Source organism: Hemiscyllium ocellatum, chromosome 20, assembly GCF_020745735.1.
Source record: "Hemiscyllium ocellatum isolate sHemOce1 chromosome 20, sHemOce1.pat.X.cur, whole genome shotgun sequence".
NCBI lineage: Eukaryota > Metazoa > Chordata > Chondrichthyes > Orectolobiformes > Hemiscylliidae > Hemiscyllium > Hemiscyllium ocellatum.
Window position 1 is genome coordinate 25,013,086 of NC_083420.1, and position 21,838 is coordinate 25,034,923.

At 38.8% G+C, this 21,838-nt stretch overlaps 1 protein-coding gene across 2 annotated transcripts in view; it reads left to right on the forward strand.

Annotated features, from left to right (window-relative positions):
- adcy9 (adenylate cyclase 9) overlaps positions 1–20,669 on the forward strand; it is a 173,005-nt gene extending 152,336 nt beyond the window's left edge. Inside the window, exons 7-10 of one of the 2 annotated variants that reach the window (XM_060840646.1) lie at positions 2,875–3,034; positions 4,384–4,532; positions 12,680–12,718; positions 14,099–20,669. In XM_060840646.1, the coding sequence (XP_060696629.1) occupies positions 2,875–3,034; positions 4,384–4,532; positions 12,680–12,718; positions 14,099–15,257 (1,507 nt within the window). In that variant the 3' untranslated portion in view covers positions 15,258–20,669. The remainder of the gene's footprint in view (positions 1–2,874; positions 3,035–4,383; positions 4,533–12,679; positions 12,719–14,098) is intronic. The other variant, XM_060840648.1, reaches the window with a different exon arrangement.
- The last annotated feature ends 1,169 nt before the right edge of the window (positions 20,670–21,838 follow it).

Consider the following 21,838-nt stretch of genomic DNA (forward strand, 5'->3'; position numbering starts at 1 on the left):
ACGGGTTGGTGGGGATGGTGGGAGGGGGCGGTGTTGGGGGTAGGGTTTTGCGCGCTGTGTGCTGCTGCAGTCTCCTGAATAGGGAGCAGACTTTAAAACTCTGAGCCTCAGAGGAAAGGCATTTAATCGATTCACCGAATAATAGATTATCTGAACGAAATAGTGCCCGCCCATCACGTTCGGATAATCGAGTTTCCACTGTATATGGATAAGAAATGGGAAACAATATCAACAAAACAAATCCTCTCAGCTTCTTGAAATTATTGACACTTCTGTGTGCTGAAGTTTTAGGCAAACCTTCATCCTCTTATAATCCTGAGGTGTCTTATAATTGCACACAAAATAAAACCTAACGTAATCTCATTACCACACATCTATCAGCCATGACGAATCTTTAATGTGATTACATGTGAGACACCAGATCTTGGCAAGCTTTTGCCAAGCAGCAAATCTTTCAGAAATCGGACTGAATAGCTGAGTAAATATTGAGCATTTTGTGAATGTGCTGGATGTCAGCAGTTGCCTAGCAAGCCCCCTCGTAAAGAATTCAAGATAGTGATGGACTAACTCGATTGCTGCCAACAACTCTTGTCCCTATCTTCTGCAAACAAATGATCAGGCCTTTATTAGAAAGACATCGACATCTTTGAATGTCACTTCCTGCCTGCTCAGATAGTCATTAAAAACTGAGAGGAGGAAGCTGCAGAGGTGATAGGAGCCACTCAACTCCTGCATTCGAGTTACTCAGAGGGCCCAGGGACAGTTTAGTCACTCAGTTACCATTCTGGCAATCTTTCTCAACACTGGCCTTTTCCGATCTGTGGGCAAGATTTGACGCACAATCACAACATGAGACTGTCACACTATCAGGACTGTATAATTACTTCCACTCCATTATCCCTTCCTTCTGCTCTTGGGGGTCAGTTTAGCTCAGTCAGCTGCTTTCTGAAGCCGACAGCGTGGGTTCAAACCCTTTCCTGGCTGAGGTTTATCACAAAGGACTAAGTGGATTAGCCATGGTGAATGCAGGGTCCTGAGAATCATGTGGGATGTTCTTCGGAGGGTGGTGTGTAGACTCAATGGGCTGAAAGGCCTCCGACTGCACTGTCAGGATTTTCTGACTCTCCTCCTCGACCTCTCCCTTCACCTGAAGCACAGTGACCTCAGGTTAAGCCACCACCAGTCGTCTTTCCTTAATGAGAGAGAAGCCCCATGGTCTGGTAAGAACGGGAGGACTTTGCTTAATAATCCTGCAGTGTTTTTCGCCCTTCAGGTTTTTATCCAATTTTCTTTTGAAGCTCTTATTGATTAAGACTCCCCATCCTTTCAGGTGGCACATTCCACATCATAACAATTCAATCTAATCCAAAGTGGTGCAGGTTAGGTGAATTGGCCATGCTGAATTGCCCAATATGTTCAGGGATGTGTAGTTCTGTCAGGGGTAAATGTAGAGTAATGGGGAATGGGTTTGGTTGGGATATTCTTCGGAGGGTCGGTGTGGACTTGTTGAGTTGAAGGGTCTGTTTCCACACCGTAGGGATTCTATGATTAAGATTCTAGACTGGCACAATTGCACGGAACCTTAATTTCCAGGTCCCAGACTAACAATAATGCAAGCTATATAAGGTGACTAGTAGTGACGCCACAGCTAATTGCTTCTCATTGCAGTAAGGTTGAATATAGACTACTGCAGTCTGAGGAGAAAGTGAGGTCTGCAGATGCTGGAGTATCAGAACTGAAAATGTGTTGCTGGAAAAGCGCAGCAGGTCAGGCAGCATCCAAGGAACAGGAAATTCGACATTTCGGGCATAAGCCCTTCATCAGGAATGAGGAAAGTGTGTCCAGCAGGCTAAGATAAAAGGTAGGGAGGAGGGACTTGGGGGAGGGTTGATGGAGATGTGATAGGTGGAAGGAGGTCAAGGTGAGGGTGATAGGCCGGAGTGGGGTGGGGGGCGGAGAGGTCAGGATGAAGATTGCAGGTTAGGAAGGCGGTGCTGAGTTCGAGGGATTCGACTGAGACAAGGTGGGGGGAGGGGAAATGAGGAAACTGGAGAAATCTGAGTTCATCCCTTGTGGTTGGAGGGTTCCCAGGCGGAAGATGAGGCGCTCTTCCTCCAACCGTCGTGTTGTTATGGTCTGGCGGAATTCCATTATGGTGCACAGCATTATTTCTAACTTTGGCCAATTATTTATTAATTATTTTTCTTCCATTCTTTTCCAAACTTGGGCTAACATGACGTAAAATGCTTATTCTGGAGTTTTGGGTGACAAAGATCTGGAATTTTGCAATGCAGCTTGTGTGTGTTACAGTGATAATTGTGCAGTTTCTTACATTTTACAGTTTTTTTTTCTTAAAAGCTTTGGCAATAGTATATTGAATTGCAAAGCAGGAGCTGCGTTTCAAAGTGAAATGGCAAATTGTTCTATTTCCAATGGATTGTTCACCTCTGGTTATTTCAGTTTCATGGTCAACGCCAGCCTTGACTGGAAAACTATCTAGCTCCATCTCCTGAAAATGATAGGTACTGCGTGCGCGTAGGCGCACGCGCACGAACGCCTGCGCACACGCGCACGCACACAGAGCAAATGAGATCAATTGCTGGAAGCAGAACACGTTAGGAAGCATTTGTCAACACAGCTAGATAGGATAAACACTTCAGGTTGATCTTTAATTTTTCATCTAGACTTCAGCGACTTCAGAGTTGGGTCTGGTTATTTGTACTACCAAAGTTATTCTTTATTCTGTAGTTCTAAACCTACTTAGTTTAAATATAATGGCTGTAGTAAGTTGCAGCAACTTCATGAAATTATTTAGAACTGCTGATTTAATTCTTAACTTCCCTGTTCTAACCTCAGCCCAATGTTCCATTGTAGAATGGCATTTTACCTGGATGACGTGATGCCATGCACCAAAAGACTGATGAAGGCGATCTCTGGTTGGCTGCCTCGTCATTTCTTCGGAGCCATTCTCATCTCTCTTCCTGCAGTTGCTGTGTTCTCTCAGTTTACATGTGAATTTAAAACCAATATAAATGTGAGTATCTTTGCATTGTAGTGGGACGATAAATAAAACAAAGAACCACGGTGCTGAAGATCCGAAGCAAACAAGAACAAATTGTTGGAGAAACTCTATTTAACTCTATTAAGAATGTAGTCAAAATCAGAATTTGCTAGAGAAACTCAGCAGGTCAGGCAGCATCTGAAGAAGGGTCAGTAGACTCAAAACATTAACGGTTTTCTCTCTGCAAATGCTGCTGTACCCACTGAATTTCTCTTGCAAATTCCGATTTTGTTTAAAATAAGTAGTAAATCCTTTTATAGATTGCTCATTTGGGATTTCAAGGTTGCATTGAAAGAATGGTGGAAGCAGATTAAACAGTAACTGCTGAAAGGGATCTACAGGGTAATTGGGATAGTGGTATTAATTGATAGCCCTTGAGAAAGGATATTGTGGCACTGAAGAGGGTACAGAACGGTTCACTGGGTTGTTTCTGGGGTTAAGAGGGTTGGCTTATGAGGAAAGACTGAGTAGACTGGGATTATATTGATTGGAATTTAGAAAAATGAAGGGGGATCTTACAGCAATATATAAAATTGTGAAGGGAGTAGATGAGGTAGAGGTAGAGAGGGTGTTTCCATTGGCGGGTGAAACTAGGAAAAGAGGGCGTAACCTCAAAATTAGGGGGAGCAGATTTAGGACCAAATTGAGGAGAAACTTCTTTAACCAAAGGGTTGTGAATCTATGGAATTTTCTGCATATTGAAGTAGTTGAGGCTTCGTAAGTAAATGTTTTTAAGATAGATAATTTTTGAACAGTGAGGGAATTAAGGGTTATGGAGAGAGGGTGGATAAGTGAAGCTGAAGCCATGGAAAGACCAGCCATGATCATTTTGAATGGTGGAGTGGGTTCAAGGGACCAGATACCAACTACTTCTAGTTCTTGTATTCTTTCAAAGACTGGCTATGTTGGGCTGAAGGCCTCCACCTGTGTTATAGATGACTCATGACCTTGATCATTGCTATGCTCTGACTTGAGAGGGACTTTCAAATGAAGGCACTTTACTACATTATTTTAAACAAAAACAAACTTAAGTGTGCCACTCAAATGAAATGCAAAATACTGCTCATGCTGGAGATCTGAAATAAAAGCAGTGTTGAGGAAACTCAGCAAGTATGGTAGCATCTTATTCAGAACTGTAGAAGAGTCTTTCTACAGTTGACTCTTTCTCTGTCCACAGATGTTCCCAAATCTGCTCCGTTTCCCCATACTTTATTTTTATTTGTGCCGTGATCTTTGTGAACCAGAAGCAGTTTGGCCTGTATTTTGTTAACTCGTGGCTCTTTAACTTTTTAACTTTTTTTTACATGTTGCTCTTTCTGCAGGTTACCATGTTCTTCTGTTGTGCAATGATCATTACTTTCATTCACTACTGTAACTTCTGTCAGTTGAGCTCCTGGATGAGATTCTCTTTGGCCACGATAGTAGGCATAACACTTCTCATCCTGCTGTATGTGACACTATGTCCTTCCATGTGAGTATTGTGTCCTTTTCACATCCGATGCAAGGTTGGATTCCTTTATAAATGTTGTTCACCACTCATACTTTGACAACTCTTTGGTGATATGACTTTATTTGATTTTTTTTAGAATGTAGAATTCTACGAAATGGGTTTGAAGCAACACTATATCAGCTACAAGATAGCAGGAATTGGTTTATACCTGAATGCACTGTGCAGAAGAGAGCAAGGATAGAACATAGAATATCTCTAGGTTGTTTTCAGAGAAACGTAGTGCCACAGTATGATTGATTGAACTTTACATCCAGTTAAAATGGGGCAAGTGTGGGTCTAAGTTTAGTACTTTAAATTTGAAATAAGGGCAACTATGTGGGTATGCAGTTGATCCAACTGAAGTGATCTGAGTCACTGGGATGGGGGATGGAATATAGGGAAGCAATGGAAAAATTTTAAGGTGATAAATTCAGAATACTCTAAGTGTTTATCTACAAAAAAGAAAAAAATCAAGAAGTGGATCAATCGCTAATGGTTATCTGAAGAAATTAAAGCACCTGAATTAAGGAAAAAATAAAAATGCACAAAGGTCAGTGGCAAGTCAGAATATAAGGAAAGATAAAGAACGACTAAAAGGTTCATTAGGAAGAAATTAAGTGTGGGAGGAAGCTAGCTATAAATGTAAAAAAAAAGGAGTTCCTGCATCTACCTTTTCTTAAAAAAGCAAACAAAGTGAATTTTGGTCCTCTAAAGCATGCAAATGGGGTGTTAATATAATAATAATAATAAAGAAATTATGGATGAAATGAACAAGTATTTTGTTTGTCGTCTTTGCAGAGCATATAAAAAACATCCCGGTATAGCTATAATCATGGGATGGAAGCAAGAGAGGAATTTGGTGAAATTACAACCACAAGCAATACTGTGTAAATGGATGGAGCTGTGGGCTGATGGGCTTCATCCTAGATTTGTAAAATGCGGTGGCTAATAATATAGTAAATAGGTTGACATTAATTTTCAAAAATTTGCTCCATTCTGGAAAGGCTGGGTTAGTCTCCAATCAGACTATAAATGTAATCCATCTATTCAAGAGAGGCGGAAACCAGGGTGACGAGGTGATGAATTAATCATTAAGGAGGTTATAGGCAGGTGCTTAGAAAAGCTCATGGTAATCGCAAACAGTTGGCATAGTTTGGCAAAGATAAATTGTATTTAACTGGTTTATTAAACTGCTTTGAAGGAGTAAAACATGCCATGGATAAGGGACAGCCCATTGATGTACTATACTAGGATTCCCAGAAGGCTTTTGTCAAAGTGCCATGTAAAGCTTATTATGCAAAATAGACACATGCCACTGTAGGTAATGTGCCAGCATGGTTAGAAGATTAGCTAGCAGGAAACAGTATGCATAAATACATATTTTTCAGAGTGCCACAATGTGACAATAGGAGCCCTGCAGGGGTTTGTATTGGTGCCTTAGCTCTTCATAACTTGTATCAACGACTTAGGTGGATGAGGGGATCAAAGGCATATTAGCTAAATTTGCAGATGATGGAAAGACAGCTAAGAAAGTATGTTGTGATGATGTAAGGAGGTTGTAGATTGAGGTTTTGAATGGGCAGAAAATCTGTCAGATGAAATAAAATATGGGAAAATGTGAAATTGTTCACTTTGGCAGAAAAGTAAGAAAGTGTGTCACCAAAACAGTTGAACTGCAAAATTCCAAGGTGCACAGAAATCTAGGTATTTTTGTGCATGAGTCACAAAAGTATGCAGGTACAACAAGTAATCAAGACAGCAAATGAAATCCTATTCCATTTGAGATCATTCAATCCATCATGTGAATGCCAGCTGAGTTACTAGCTGCCCATTCTAATCCCACATTCCAGAATCTGATTCATAACCTTGTAAGTTACAGTGTTTCAGTTGCAAATCCAGGTTCCTTTTAAATGAATTGACTGTTTCTACCTCATGGCAAAGTAGGCAGTGAATTCCAGACACATGCTACGCTCTGGGTAAAAAACACACTTTCCTGTTGTCCACTCTACCTTTCTACCAATTACCTTAAGTTCAGTCAGAAACCACCTCCCCTCAACCATGAACCTCTGCTTCCTGCTATTCAACCAATTGTGGTTCCAATTAGCGAAATTTAATTAGATTCCTTGGGCCCTTAACTTTGCTATCCGTTTCCAATGTGGGACCTTGTCAAAAACCTTGCTGCAGTCCAAATAGACTACATCAAAACCAAACCATTGATACCATCCTACAGTCCACAGCCATCCTAGTCACTGTCAATACCTGGCCAGTTCTCAATCATGTTCCCAACCACATTTCAGTCTAAATCATTAATATCTACCACAAATGGCAAGGAATGCAACACTGATTCCTGTGGGACACCATTGAAAATGGCTTTCCATTTGGAAAAACCACCCATCAGCCATTACCATTCCATCCCTCATCTCAGCTGTAATTGATTCTTTAACCAATAAAGCTATGCTCCATCTTTTTTTAAATCCCTACCTGTATTAAGCTTGAGAACTCAACATCCCTGTCCAGTATCAAAAGAACTGCCATCCTTATCCTACTTTTAAAGTGAAGCAGTTTGTTATCACAAAGATATGTTGTCATGCATCTATCTGTGTCCCCAACTTGTTGGTTTTATTTGCTGTATTCCTTGTGTTTTATGTAAAATGGTTTATTATAATGATTTAATATTGCTAACTTCCTTTTATGTATACTGAGAGTTTAACTCTAAAAGCTGAGGTTACATGCTAAGTACTGCTTGCTGTTTCCTGCTCTGAATCTGCCCCTAGATTCCAAACCTTTTGCCAATCTTGTTTAAAGCCTCCCCAACCGTACTAGCAAATTTCTTTGCAAGGGTATTGTTTAATTGTAAGCCATCTAAGTTCCAATGCCCCAGAAACTTGCTACCCTCCTGAGTACCCTGCCCCAGCAGAATGCCTGCCTCTGCTCTGTAGCATCTCTTTATTTTGGCACCAGGGAAGTATGGTACCATCCTGGATAATGTCAAAAACTTCTTTAATCTCTGACTTTAAAAACCTCAAATCTTATTGCTCCTTCTCTGTCTATCTCACCCTGATGCCATCTACTTGTCATTTCTCTTACCAGTATCCAAAATGGAATACTGAATAGCAAGCAAAATATACTTTGGGCTCTTGCATTGTCTACTTGGTGGTAAGCTGGGTGGATATCTATTCACTCACTTATATACTTCCCACCTGTGGTGTGATCACCTCCTTAAACTGGCTCTCCATTTGGATCTTCAGCTTGAGATCCAGCTGCAGCCACTGTTATGTATCCATGAAGTAAAGTTTCAAAACCTCGAGCTCAAGCTTGTGCAGCTGGTGGCACTTTGTGCAGATACATTAGTCTGGTGTATATAGTGTATCCATGACTTTTTTCACTGCAGGATATATATTCCAGTTGGTTAAGTAGACCTGCAATCTTGTAATTTTAAGCACTACTAATTACAATGGAATAATAGAAAAATTTTCAATGCTCGTAAATAAGGTCCCCACTTGATGCGTGCACATATACTTACTCTTAACTCAAAAAATCCTCTTTTAAACATTGTAAAGCCAAAGCAACATCTTGGAAGCATTTATTTAGACTCCCTGAAAACTGAAGGTTCAACAAACTGGATTTAAACCAGCTAATAATTAACTAGCTGCAACTTTTCTCAGTGTCTATTTTCCTGATTTAAGGTTGCAATAAAACTTCTCTTAACTAAATATTGCAGTTTAAGCGAATTGCTAAATTACAGGAAAAATGGTTTTTAGATTACCTCTTAATATAAATTCATCAGCTCCCAGCTAAGAAACTATTTCAATATGTTAGAGGCATTTAGGAGGAAATTCACTAGATTGATGCCTGGAATGAGCAGGTTGCCGCATGAGGGTAGATTAGAAAGACTAGGGTGTTTTCATTGAATTTTAGAAGAATGAGTGGTGACTTTATTAAACTGTGTCAACCTTGATGTGGATGTGAAAATTGTTTCCTCTTCTAGGTAAGTTCACAACTAGAGGGTACTTTGAGGCTGCCCTTTTAGGATAGAGATTAGGATAATTTTTTCTCAGCAATCAGCAGCTTTGGCACACTCTGTTACAGAAGTGAAGAAGACAGAGTCATTGAATATTTTTAAGGTGGCAGTTGGTAGGTTTTTGTTATGCAAGAGAATTAAGGGTTTTTACACCTAGTTGGGAATATTGAATTCAGAAGACAAACTGCTCAACCAAGCAAGGTAGTCTCATGGGGCTGAACAATCTACTTGTCTTTTCTTTATGTTCATGTGTCAATTCGAGGTGAGGGGACATCTAAGAATTAGGGATAGTACAGTTTCTTCTGATTAGAAAACAAACTGATTAGAAACCCAATTTGATGGCGGTGAGAACTGCAGCAATCAGTTCATTATGCTTAAGGAATTTCCTGCATGAACAAGACTGCAAATTCTTCAGATGGATAGTCTTAGATTCAAGCTGTACGAATAATCCATGTCTGTGCAAGTACTGTGGGAAATGAGATATGTAATGAAGAGAGAGTCTGTATCTGAACCATGCTTGGGTTGGTGTTCTTGTCAAAATCATAACTAGTGAAATAGTGAGGACTTTAAACAGTAAATATGAGGGATCAAATTTGGGGAGGCATAAATCAGATTAGAATCAGGCCAAAGAGAAAAATACTAACAGAAGAAATCATGATAGTAACGAATAGTATACAAATCTAAGAGGCAACAATTGGATAAGATGAAAATTTGCAAAGGGTAGGAAGCTAAAACTGAAGGCTCTGCATCTGAATGCATGCAACTTTCAAAATAAAATGTCTAAGCTGAAAGCACAAAGACATACTTGTATGATATGATAGCCATTGCAGAGAAATGGCTGCAGAAGGAAATGGATTGGGGCCTGAATCTTGATGGCTACAGGACACTTAGGAAGGACAAGAAAAATAGGAAAAGATGGATGGGTTGCTCTGTTAGATAATGGTCTTAGCACCAAAGAGAAGAATGATCTAAGTTCAAAAAACCAAAATGTGGAAACCGTTTTGCAAGAAATGATAAAGGCAAGATGTCACTTGCAGGAGTGGTATGCAGGACTCCTAACAGTAATGTCATGGTAGTGTGAAGCATGAATGAAAGCTTGTCAGAAAAACACGGTGATAGTGGAAGGTATCAATCTACCTATCAGCTGAGAAAGTGGATGGGCAAATGTAACTTAGCTGAGAAGCTATGTTCCTTTTTATATTTTTCCTTGCGCATTTATCCAGATTTATGTGTAACTTCTGAAACCAAAAGTCAATATTGAGAGCAACATTACCACACCAATTACCAGCATGCTCAGACATGAGTTCATAGAAAGTTTTCTGAGCAGCAATGTTCTTAACCATCCAAAGTAGAGGTATGCATGACCTGGTATGGTGCAATGAGGTAGAATTAATTAATGATCTTATAGTGAAGGCAACCCTAGGTAGCAGTGACCAATAAAAACAAAAGAATAACTTTTTTTAAAAAAAAGAAAATTGCAGTACATGAGCAAACTAGCCAGAAGTATAAAAACAGATAGTAAGACATTTAAAGAAGAATTAATGAATGTTGCTCTTATAGAAAGTAAGACTGGAGAATTGATATTGCAAAATAAAGAAATGACAGATGAATTGAATAGGTATTCAGTATTGATTTTTAAGATAATCAAGTAATGTCCTAGAAGCAGTAATAAATCAGGAAATGAAAGGAGGGAGGAACCTGATGAATCTCAATCCCCTGACAAATGGTGCTAAGTAAACTGTGGGAAATGCGGACTGACAAATGCTCAGGTCCTGAAGGACTTCATCCTAGAGTATTAAAAGAAGTGTCTAGTGAGAGAACTGATGCATTGGCTTTAATTTTTTGAAATTCCTTTTTCTGAGGGATGGTCTCATTAGATTAGAAGATAGTGAATTTGTTATTTTAAAAAAAGGGAGTGAGACTGAAAACAGGAAGCTTTACATCTGTCACAGTGAAAATGATAGAAGCTGTTGTTAAACTTTGTGATGCAGGGGTAGCATATTGATATGGATAGAAGATTGGCTGGCTAACAAGAAGGAGAGATAAAGAGAGGAAATGTAAATTAGTCATTTTCAGATTGGCAAGATGCAGTGAGCTTGTGCAACATGGATTGGTGCTGAGACCTCAACTATTTGCAATTTATATAAATGGTATAAGTGAAGGAATGGAAGATATCATTGCCAAATTTTCTGATGATATAAGGTTGGGTAGGAAAGTACGTTGTGAAGAGGACAAGACTTTAGATATATAGATAGGTTAAGTGAGTGGGCGAACTTGGTATAATGTGGAAAATGTGAAATTATCCACTTTGGCAGGAAGAATGAAAAGTAGTACATTTTCTAAATGGGAAGAGACTGCTGAGCTCAGCTGCACATACATGTCCTCATACATGAGTTGCAGAAGATTAGTATGCAAGTACAACAAGGAATTGGTAAAGCTAAATAAAAACCAAAAGAACCAGTTTGAGGGAGGATCAGTTGATGTAACATCTGGAGTAATGTGTACATTATTGTTACTTTATTTCAGGAAGAATGTAAATATTTTGGAGGCCGTTCAGAGAAAGTTTACCAGACCAATACCTGGAATGTTATGAGGAAAGGCTGGAGAGGGTAGGCTTGTATCTAATAGAGTTTAGAAGAATGAGAGGCAACTTCATTGAAACATGAAAAATCCTGAGGATTTGGAGAGGATGTTTCCTGTATGGAAGTATCTGGAATTTTTGATCACTGTTTAAAAATCAGTGGTCACCCATTTAAATCTGGTGAGGGGCATGAGTCTTTGGTACTTTTTTTTCTTGAGAAGGTAGTTGAAGTATGATCCTTAAGTATTTTTAAAGTAATAGATTCCTGTTAAGCAAGGAGCTTAAAAGATATCAGGAATTGACAGGAATGCAAATTTGAGTGCAGATCATTCATGCCCTACTGAGTGGTAGAGTAGGGTCAGGGAGCTGAATAGCCATCCTTTCAATTCATATTTGTATATCTTGTTACACCTGAAAGGGATCATGGATGATCAGCCATGATCATAATGAAAGGTGGTGCTGGCTGGAAGGGCCAAATGGCCTACTCCTGCACCTATTGTCTATTGAAAGTCACCTTTTAAGTAATGACACTTTCGCCAAGGACGATGACAAGAGCGACAAACTCTCCCACCCAGTGTCACAAAGTGGCGAAGGCTAAGTTCTAGGAACTATTTTCAAGATGGACTTAACCCGTGGATCAGAAATCTGTTTATGGAGAACAGAAAGTGAAGTTGAGGGAATAATTAAATCAACCATCTGGAGCAAACTTAAGGCTCCAGTTGGTCTGTTTCTGCTCCTGTTTCTTAAGTTCTGATGTAAATTAATCTAATATCTAAATGCCATTAATGTATAAACAAATAGCTGGAAAAGGAAAACTTCCAAATTTCAAAAGTTAGTCTATCATCATCCTGAATTAATTACAAAAAGCATGTTAAATCACAATTCTGTTTTTGGTAAAATCACTTTGTTCCAACGTTTTACCCAGATATATCCAAGATTCAATTTGCAGCTGGGAATTTGAATCGACAGTTCTGTGCTACTGACTTGCAACTGATGTTTGCACCTGGGCAAGGGAAATTACCATTTGTTCAGTTATTGGCCATTGGTAATGGACAGTGTTACAGTGATGGCTTCAGCAGGAGCTACAGATCCACTGCGTAAAACAAGATGGGATATCTTGCACCACATATAAATAATAATGAAAAAGTGAAGAACTGATGGAGAGCAAATTCTCTTTAAAGTGTGACTCAACCTCGTGAGGTCGAGAAAAGACAAATACCTGGAACTAGATTTTGAAATACATTTTAGTGAGAGTTGAACAAATCTCCAAGCCCTTAAATCAATTGTTTTCTTAAAACAATATTTTGATAAACATGCTGGTCGTTAGTGGTCTATGAGTAATGTCACTGTAGTACGGGGGTGAAGTTAACAGGAAAATGAATAACTTGAGTAAACTAATGATTAAACCTGTAGAAATTGCACTTTAGGCTAACAGGTTAGCTGTAAGAAATTAGATGAGTTGGGAAGTGAAAAAGTGACATGTGTGACAAAGAAAACTATTTTCAGACATATGTTTTTTACTTGCAGCTTTCCAGAAATCGCATCTGAACCTATAGAATCATTCAGGTAAGATTTAAGATTATGTCATGACTCTTAAGATCAGTTATGGAAAGTTGGTTTTCAGCAACTAATTTAATGATTATTTATTCAAACACTTCAGTCAGTGCTGGATACCATATGATGTTAATCTTTCTTTCAGACCCTAGGGAAGTGGGGTTGAAGAATGACATTTCGTACTATATTGCCATTGATAACCAAGTGCAAAAATTCAAAGTAATTAGCACAAAGCTTAGCAAGATATTGAGAGTTTTAAACCTAGAGAGTGCTAGGGCCTGGTACTCATTGCCTGAAACAATGGAAGGAAGAGGAACCCTTTTTGCCTTAAAAAATTACTTTAAAATACATTTGTAGTGTGACAAGTTGCAAAGATGCTGTCCATTAGTTCCTTTGGCAAAGCAGACACATGAGCCAAACTGACTTCCTTTTCTCTGCAGTAAATTTCCTATGAATTTAGATTTTTTAAAGATCCCAAAGCAATATTTCAAGGAGAGTCACCAGTTCTGTTGATGTTTTTGCATCATTCATCCTTCAACTATTTGGACAGTTCATATGTATATTGAATCAATTTTCTACTTTGATATAATGTGCCATATTGGTTACCACATTTTCCTGTGTCACACTGACAATACTTGAGAAATAATTCATTGGCTGTAAAGTGCTTTGAGACATCCTTAGGATATTAAAGACACAGTTTCCTATGCACTAGGACCTCAGGGCCCTGAATTAATTTTAAATCTGAAATACATTTTTTTTTCTTTTAGCAAAGGTATTAAGAGGTATGGGCCAAAGGCAGTTATATGCAGCTAGGCCACAGATCAGCCATTATTTCATTGAATGGTGGAATGGGCTTGAGGAACTAAATGGCCTGCTCTTTTTCCTATGTTGAGTTATCCTGGCTACCTAATATTGGATCGTTTTAAAAGCAGGCCTATAAACACAGTCTGTGGCTCCTGTGACCTGGACAGGTTGTAACTTGTCTTAGAACAACATTTAGGCAAAAGTGAGAACTGCAGATGCTGGAGATTAGAGTCAAAATTAGAGTAGTGCTGGAGATGTACAGAAGGTCAAGCAGCATTCAAGGACCAGGAAAATCGACGTTTCGGGCAGGAGCCCTTCATCAGGAATTAGAACGTTTAGTCTATTTAAAAGCTTCTCAACCTCATTTGAAAGCATGCACGTTTACATTATTCTCCCCTGCTTTTTCCACGATCATCCTTGTAACATTAATCTAAGTTAGAAAGTGTTATCCAGTTGAGCATCCATGTTTATTACAGGCAGTTCTTTGTTTTGAATCCATTCTGTATAGTAAAGCATGACATCTAGTTATCTGTTTTTGCTGGTCATAAAGAAAACTCATTCACTCTATCCGTTTCTCTCCTCCAAAAGCAGAGAAGTTGGGTGCAATATTTCGATGCCAACTTGGAGTTCAAAGAATCTGGAGTTGATCAGACACGAGGTGATTCTGGATATTGTCTTGTTGCTTCTGCTTGTCTGGTTCCTGAACCGAGAGTTTGAGGTTAGTTACCGTCTCAATTACCATGGAAATGTGGAGGCAGATCTTCATCGGCACAAGATACAGAGCATGAAGGATCAAGCAGACTGGCTCCTTCATAACATCATCCCAGCCCATGTGGCTGATCAGCTCAAGGTAACTCCTCATTACTCCAAAAACCACGAAGATGTTGGAGTTATTTTTGCCAGCATAGTTAATTTCAGTGAATTTTATGAGGAGAACTATGAAGGGGGAAAGGAGTGCTATCGGGTCCTGAATGAACTTATTGGTGATTTTGATGAATTATTGAGCAAACCCCAATATAACAGCAATATTGAAAAGATTAAAACTATTGGAGCTACTTACATGGCAGCTTCTGGGCTGAATCCATCACAACGGCGTGATAGCAACCATCCGCATAGTCACCTACAGACACTTTTTGAGTTTGCCAAAGAAATGATGAAGGTCGTAGATGAGTTCAACAAGGACATGCTATGGTTCAACTTTAAATTAAGGATTGGTTTCAACCATGGACCCCTCACTGCAGGAGTTATTGGCACTACAAAGCTACTGTATGACATATGGGGTGACACTGTCAACATTGCTAGTAGGATGGACACTACAGGAGTGGAGTGTAGGATCCAGGTGAGTGAAGAGAGCTATCGAATATTGAGTGAGATGGGCTATGACTTTGATTACCGAGGGACGGTCAATGTTAAGGGTAAAGGTCAGATGAAAACATACCTTTACCCAAAAAGCACAAACACTGGGATCATCCCATCACACCAGCACTCAGTGTCTCCAGACATCCGAGTGCAAGTGGACGGAAGTATTGGGCGGTCACCTACAGATGAACTTGCCAATCTTGTGCCTTCTCTGCCAGTCTCAGACAGATCCGGTCACTGCTCTGCTAATACTGAGGCTAATGACTCATCCTCTGCATGTCAGAACGTCACGAAAGAGCAGATTAAGGAAGCTGATGACAAAGTGGGTGATGAGGATCCAGAGGAAATGGATGAACTGACAAAGTTACAAATATCTAGTCAACTATGATGCATCTTTTCATACCACAAACCGGCTTCACCCGGGAGGAATTAGTTCACGTTGGTAGTCTGCGTGACATGATAATTATCTTTCCGGTTTTTAATATTTCATTTTACGTCCTGATTGCTGTGTGGATCACAGTAACACAGGATTCAGCTCCATTGCAAATGTCTGTGCTGTTTTTTGATATTAAGTGCCTTTGGAAAAACTGAAGTATGTACTTCAGGTAGAATGGATGGAGGTAACTGAAAGCATGGCTTAATTTTAGAACCCTGGATAAAGCTATGGTTACATCCTTCCTCCATCTTTTCTGTTGTCCATACACCTCACTCCTGTCTCATTTTCTTCCTCCGTGCAATTTTATTTCTTGTACTTTTTGTACCTGTGGTTAAGGTAATCTTTTAATCTGGGCACCTGAAAACAACCACTGAGGGTGGATGTTGGTGAAAGCATTCAGTACACAAGGAGTGGGAGGGATCTGGTCAAGTAAATTATTAACAATCCCTGAGTAAGTCCTGATTTATTCCAAATTATGAAATGAATCTGCCAGTTCAACCTTGAGGATACAGCCCTGTCTTTCATTTTCTTTGACTATACCTACAAACCACATGTTGAAAGCAGACTGTGGATGGGTTTCATATGCATTCTTCCATGCTGGTGTCTAGAGAGCTCTGATTCTTTTAAATTGTTTTCAGTCAATATAAGTCTTGAGTTCAGTGTTTGTTCAAATCTGTATAAGAAAAGTTTTGAATGTTGAACAGCCTTATTCAGTATAGAGAGTTGAATTAATGTAAATATTTGCATTGGTTCCAGGTTAGAATAACAGACATTTTGATTATCCCCAAAAGCTAAGTGTTCTCATTAAAAGCCCTGACACATTTTGATTCGAATTCTACTATCAGTTCTTAAAGTTCAATAAAGTTAGAAATAGAGGTGTGGAATAAGGCAGGACCACTACCCAGACCAGTGGGAGACTCTTACTGCTGAGCAGATTCCAGTCCTGGTCCACCTGACCACAAGCTACCCACGGAGTAATGTTTTGTCTTGCAGCAGTCAGGTTTTGCTGCAGTAACAAGTCACTTTCCAGCCTTCAAGAAGGGGTAAGCAGAATAGTCTGATCACTACACAAAAGGAACATTTCTGCCAAACCACATGTGCAGCATTTCCAGAAGCGATGGAGTTGTCTGTTCCTTCCTCTTAACTCTAGAAAGGCTATGGTGGGCTAATGTGCAAATGACAAAAATTGTCGCTAACAAAGCCTTTATTTAAATGCTTTTGGAAGGCTGGACTTAAATTTATGAAAGCAACAAATGACATTCATTTCATTGTAATGATTTTTGATATAAAAGGGTTCAGTAAACATTCCATCATTACAAAAATTCTGCATGTGGTGATGGACGGTATGCAAATAATGGCACCTCCTTTATCTTACCAAATTGAATAATGTACATTATTGATGCAGTTTTCACACTAGTTCAGAGAGTGTATGGATTGAATTGTGTGCATCCCTTAAAAATAGTATACATTGTTCAGATCTGTGTTGCTACTGGTGTTAATAAGAGATTTTCCCCAACTCTTTGTCTCTCTTACTTTCAACATAAACTCTATGGTGTATTTTACTTTAGTTCTGCTTTTGTTTGAAGTTTTTGGTTTATACATATTGAAACCTGTAACAAGCAACTGTTGACACTTTGAGACTGTGTCAGGAAATGTAAGCCATTCTGATACTGTGATTTGTTCTTCAGACTCCTTATTGTGAGGTGTCAGCGAATTGTCACACTTTAAAAATCAGTTCTTCATTTAACTTGATTCTTGACATTTCATCAAGTGGAGTACTGGTTTACATTTTCCCACTAAGTACACAGACACTCTGGGTGAACTATTGGAAAACTGTCCTGCTGGAATTTACCCTTAATATGACTGTGTCTTTCCCCAACATTGGGTGAGAATTGATAGATATTTTTAAAAATGCAATTTGAGGATGCAGTGTCAAACAATGTATGGAATAATGTTAAGATGTTTGTAATAATGATAAACCAGTGTTGGATTTATGTTTTATTGAACAGTATTAAACTGAACAACCCCAAAATGATATTTATGGGGATCTGTGGCATGGTATTTTCAGGTTCTGTTGGTTTAAGTAGATGGATCTAGTTTGAGATTCTTTGACCATGTTTTGTGCACCCTCTCTCGTGAGATCCGAAATCCAGACGCATTGGGGCTTGAAATGACCATGTTTTGTGCACCCTCTCTCGTGAGATCCAAAATCCAGACGCATTGGGGCTTGTTCTAGATTCCTACTTTATAGCAAGGTCTTGATTGTGGCAGCCTGGGTGCTCAACTCACATAGGGAACTTGTTCAGCATGGATCAGTGTGCAACTGCATATTCGGGCAGCACGATAGTGCAATTGATAATCGTCCTGGCAAGGTTTCAAGCATTTGATCTGATCAATGCCTCTCCATCAGTAAGTAAACAAGAGACACTTAACCAAATTGGTCATCAGGTCAAAAATCTAAGGATGAGTGAGGTATTTAGTCACCCTTTTAATCGATTGCATCTTTTTGATGAAATGATCAGATGAAATACATTTTTATAAAAAATGACAAAATGCCTAAATTCATTCATTTTAAGCTGCCTTTGGTTTCACTCCGCTTCAGTATTTTAGTCCAAACCATCTCCAAATTTTCCACATCTGGCCTTCAATCAAACAACTTGTGTACACACACACTTTGATTTGATAGTGTGTTTTTTCTGATGGGTCCTTGAATATTTTATTACACAAAAGTAAAACTATAAAAACTACAAAGGGATTAGGCCACTTGTATCCTCAAATAATCATATTTGTGTAGTATGATTTGATTCCATATTTAATATTTAAATGTTGGTATTTATATTAAAGGTTGAACTGAAACACTAGCAAGTTCTACATCAGTAACCAGATTTCTCGTTCAGAGATTCAGAGATCATCTTATAGTCCAGAATGAGAAGTTGCTGTTCTCTCAATTTATCACCTGGGTATCTAAGCAAGAGCTCTGCAGTTAATTCTAAGCCCTAAATACTCTGTCTTTCTGCAAACAATTATCCTCTCAAGTTCACCCAAATTTAAACTTCTGCCCTAATTGCACTGTTAAAAGTGAAATGAAGATACCTTGTATTAATGAATGAAATATATCTCATCTTTGTATAATTCATACTCAGATCTTTTGTCTGAGGCCTCGAAATAATGTTGTGAGATTACCAGCCAGTCCTGGCCTGCTGGGGTTTACTAGAATATGTCACCTGGACTGCTTCAACTCCTCATGGGAAAATATTTCGTCTTTTACAGCAGAGTCCAAAAGGTCTGAGTAAGTGGAAAACATGACCTGATCTCTCAGACAAGTTATAGCTTTTAATGAAAAAAATTGTCTTGCTCCCCACAGTTTATCTCCTTAAGGTTTGCACATGGTTTACAGTGAAAATCAGCACATTTTCCAGATATATAGCAAGTTTTTGTTTCATGTGTGTATTTCTTTCCAATTCATCTAAGTCACTGTAGTTCTGGCCAGGAAGCCTGCTCCATACTACTTCCAGTAATAGTGACACCAACACCCGACATCCAATTAACACATCAGAAGTGATGGAGCCTGTATTCCAGCAATCTGTTGCAGGTTCTAGCAGACCGGACAGCTGTTCAGTATTTTTCAACTCTATTTAAATTTAATAGTTGTATAAATTATTTGATCAGTAGTTTGTCCATAAGAAGCTCTGCACAATTGAAGTCAGGCTTCGCAACAATAGCAGTGAACACTCAACAGCCTCCCCACCGCCCACCCCCACTACTTTTCAGGATAGTCTTTTGTGGCATAAGCTATTCTAGCTGTGTTAGCTTTCAATTTCTCCCTCATCTCCCTGCCCTAAGTAATTTGCCAAAACTGACCATTAAAGGACAAATCAGTACTTTTTAAGACAAAAGGGTGTTGGTTTTAATTATTGTATAACAACTGTTGTTGTAAAGTCTACTGCATTTAAATAAACATCCCCCCTCTTTGTATTATATATTGTTTACACTTGGGCATAATCATGACAGCTCTATTGAGGTGTGGCAGTGCTGTTGAATGCAAATTGCTCCAAGCTGAACAATTTCATCATTTTAGTGCTTTGACCATCCTAATTTGATATTGCTGGAGTGCAGAGAAAGTACACTCAAAGTCTCTTTTTGAATGGGATTCAGCTGAATGTTATATATTCAATGACCTCTTTCTCCTACCTCACATGTATGGACAGACTTTGTACACAGATCCCTCCATTAACACAGACAATCAGGGTTCAGACCTGTTCTTGCACAATGTGTGCAGTTTCTATCAGTGCAGACTTTACAAATTGAGAGTGCATCACTGTGCAATTTTATTAACTTTCTCAAAAGTGTTGTCTGTTTTTGAGAGACGCTGTTCCAAATTTTGTTCTGGTTTCTCTCCTTCCCTATTTCCCTCCCCATCACAGCATATAACTGATATTTATCAGAATTAGCCATCTTGAATTCTTATATATCCTAATTATCACGTGCTGAGACACTCCAGTGATGAGCAAACAGGGTTGGCTAGTTAGTTGGTATGGAGGGTAGCTGGGGGATTTTAGATAATGCAGACCAGCCCACATTGATTAGATAATCTTTTCAGTTGTACCTTGGCATTTGATCTTCCCAATAATTTTGTTGCAAAACATTAATTGAAGGAGTCCTTGCACTTCCACTTTCAGCCCAAATAAACAAATATGGAATCACACTTGTCCATTGAGACTCTCCCTGAAGAATGTCATCACACACTAGCTTAAGCCATGCAGTGACATTTGCAAAATTACATAGCTACAGCCAATGCAAAGATGGATCTTGGAATACCAAACTGGCCTAAGCACAGCTGCTGAGACCTGCCAGCTGCTGCTAGAACATAGCCCTAGCTTGTGGTAGTCATGAAGGAGCAGTTCTCTGAGCAACACTAAAGACAGTGACTGTGTGTGGCCTGTTGGAGTATGGGATTTATGCGTTGTGGAAAGGGGAGTGCTGCTTTGCAGTTGGTTTAACTTGTAAATAGTTTGCCTATGCTTTGTTGATAAAATGTATGTGAAATATTAAGCTATATGTATATAGATAAGCAATATATGACTTATTACTACCAATCTGTAATCAATTGTATATTAAAAACCATTTTACTGTGAATGACGGGACATAATTTCACTGTAAATGTTCAGAGTACCATCTGTCAATTGGTACAATATTCATAATAAAGCTAAACATGAGTTGTGCTGTGAGGCACAAGTATTTCACTGTGGGAATCTGGACAATGAGGACTGAATCATACTTGGCTGGTAAGTTCAACTGTCCGTGTGCATGTCATTTTACAAAAGAGAGCATCCATCCCCCAATATTTTCAACAGCAAAAGACTCTTACCCAACTCTTAATTATACTGATGCACATTGATATATATTAATTTACATTGTGATCATTTTTTTCTTGGCTGTCTCTGAAAACATGGTTCTGTGTTAAGAGCTCTCCTAAAATTGTGTTTATTTTTATATTTATATTTACTTGCTTTCCTTGATTGTCTTTACTTCAATCAGTAATGCATGTTTTAAAAATGGAATTAAATATTCCTACTGTCAGCGAAATTAAACTTTGCAGATCTTGGAGGATCTTAAAAATCATTGTTGACATAATGATACTGCTGAACTGTAAGAATCTTTCATCCCACTATAAGAAGGAATACTTCTAAGGAAAAAATTGTTAATCCATTTGTACAGGTGGGTTTTCTTATCTCATATTTTGCATATCCCAGGATCTTCAAACTTGAGTGAAGCTGTTTTCTTGCTCAGCTGATTTGAATTATTGATCTGCAATCGAAAATTTGTGTAAAATAGTTCAATGCTTGACTTAATTTTTTAAGGATAAGTGCCATATCCTTACAGGACACCTTTTGACTTGTTTCCGATCTACTAAACGTACGTTCCATTAAATCAACAAACTTGATAGTGCATTTTATGTGTTAGTCTTGGTTCAGTGATAGCATGCTCAGCCAAGCTGGAAAGTTCAGCTTGAAGCCATTCTGCAAACTTGAGTACATGGTCCAGACCAATATTCCAGTGCAGAAGAAGTGCTGCACTCATGCTGATTATCAGTTGAGACGTTTATTTCTGTCTGACCCCTTGGGTGGATGTAAAAAATCTGAATGCAGCCTAGGCAACATTGTCTCAAAGACAGGGTCACTAAAACAAATGATCTAGCCATTAATATAAAATCAAAAAAATGCTGGAAATCTGAAAGCAAAACATAGTGCTGGAGCAACTGAACAGTCTGGTAACATCTGTAGAGGGATAAATAGAGTTAACATTTTGAGTTCAGTGGCTCTTTGTCAGAACTAGCCATTAATCTCTTTGTAGGATCTTGCCAAGTCTTGCATAACGTAAATTCCCATTGCAATAAAATATAATGCAGTACCTTCCTAACTCTGGTGGCTAATTGATAAACACCATCCTCAGCCAGAAATGTCAACTAGATGATTATTTCACTTCCTCCCAAGGTCCCAACCATCCCAGATATCAGTCTATATATAACATGA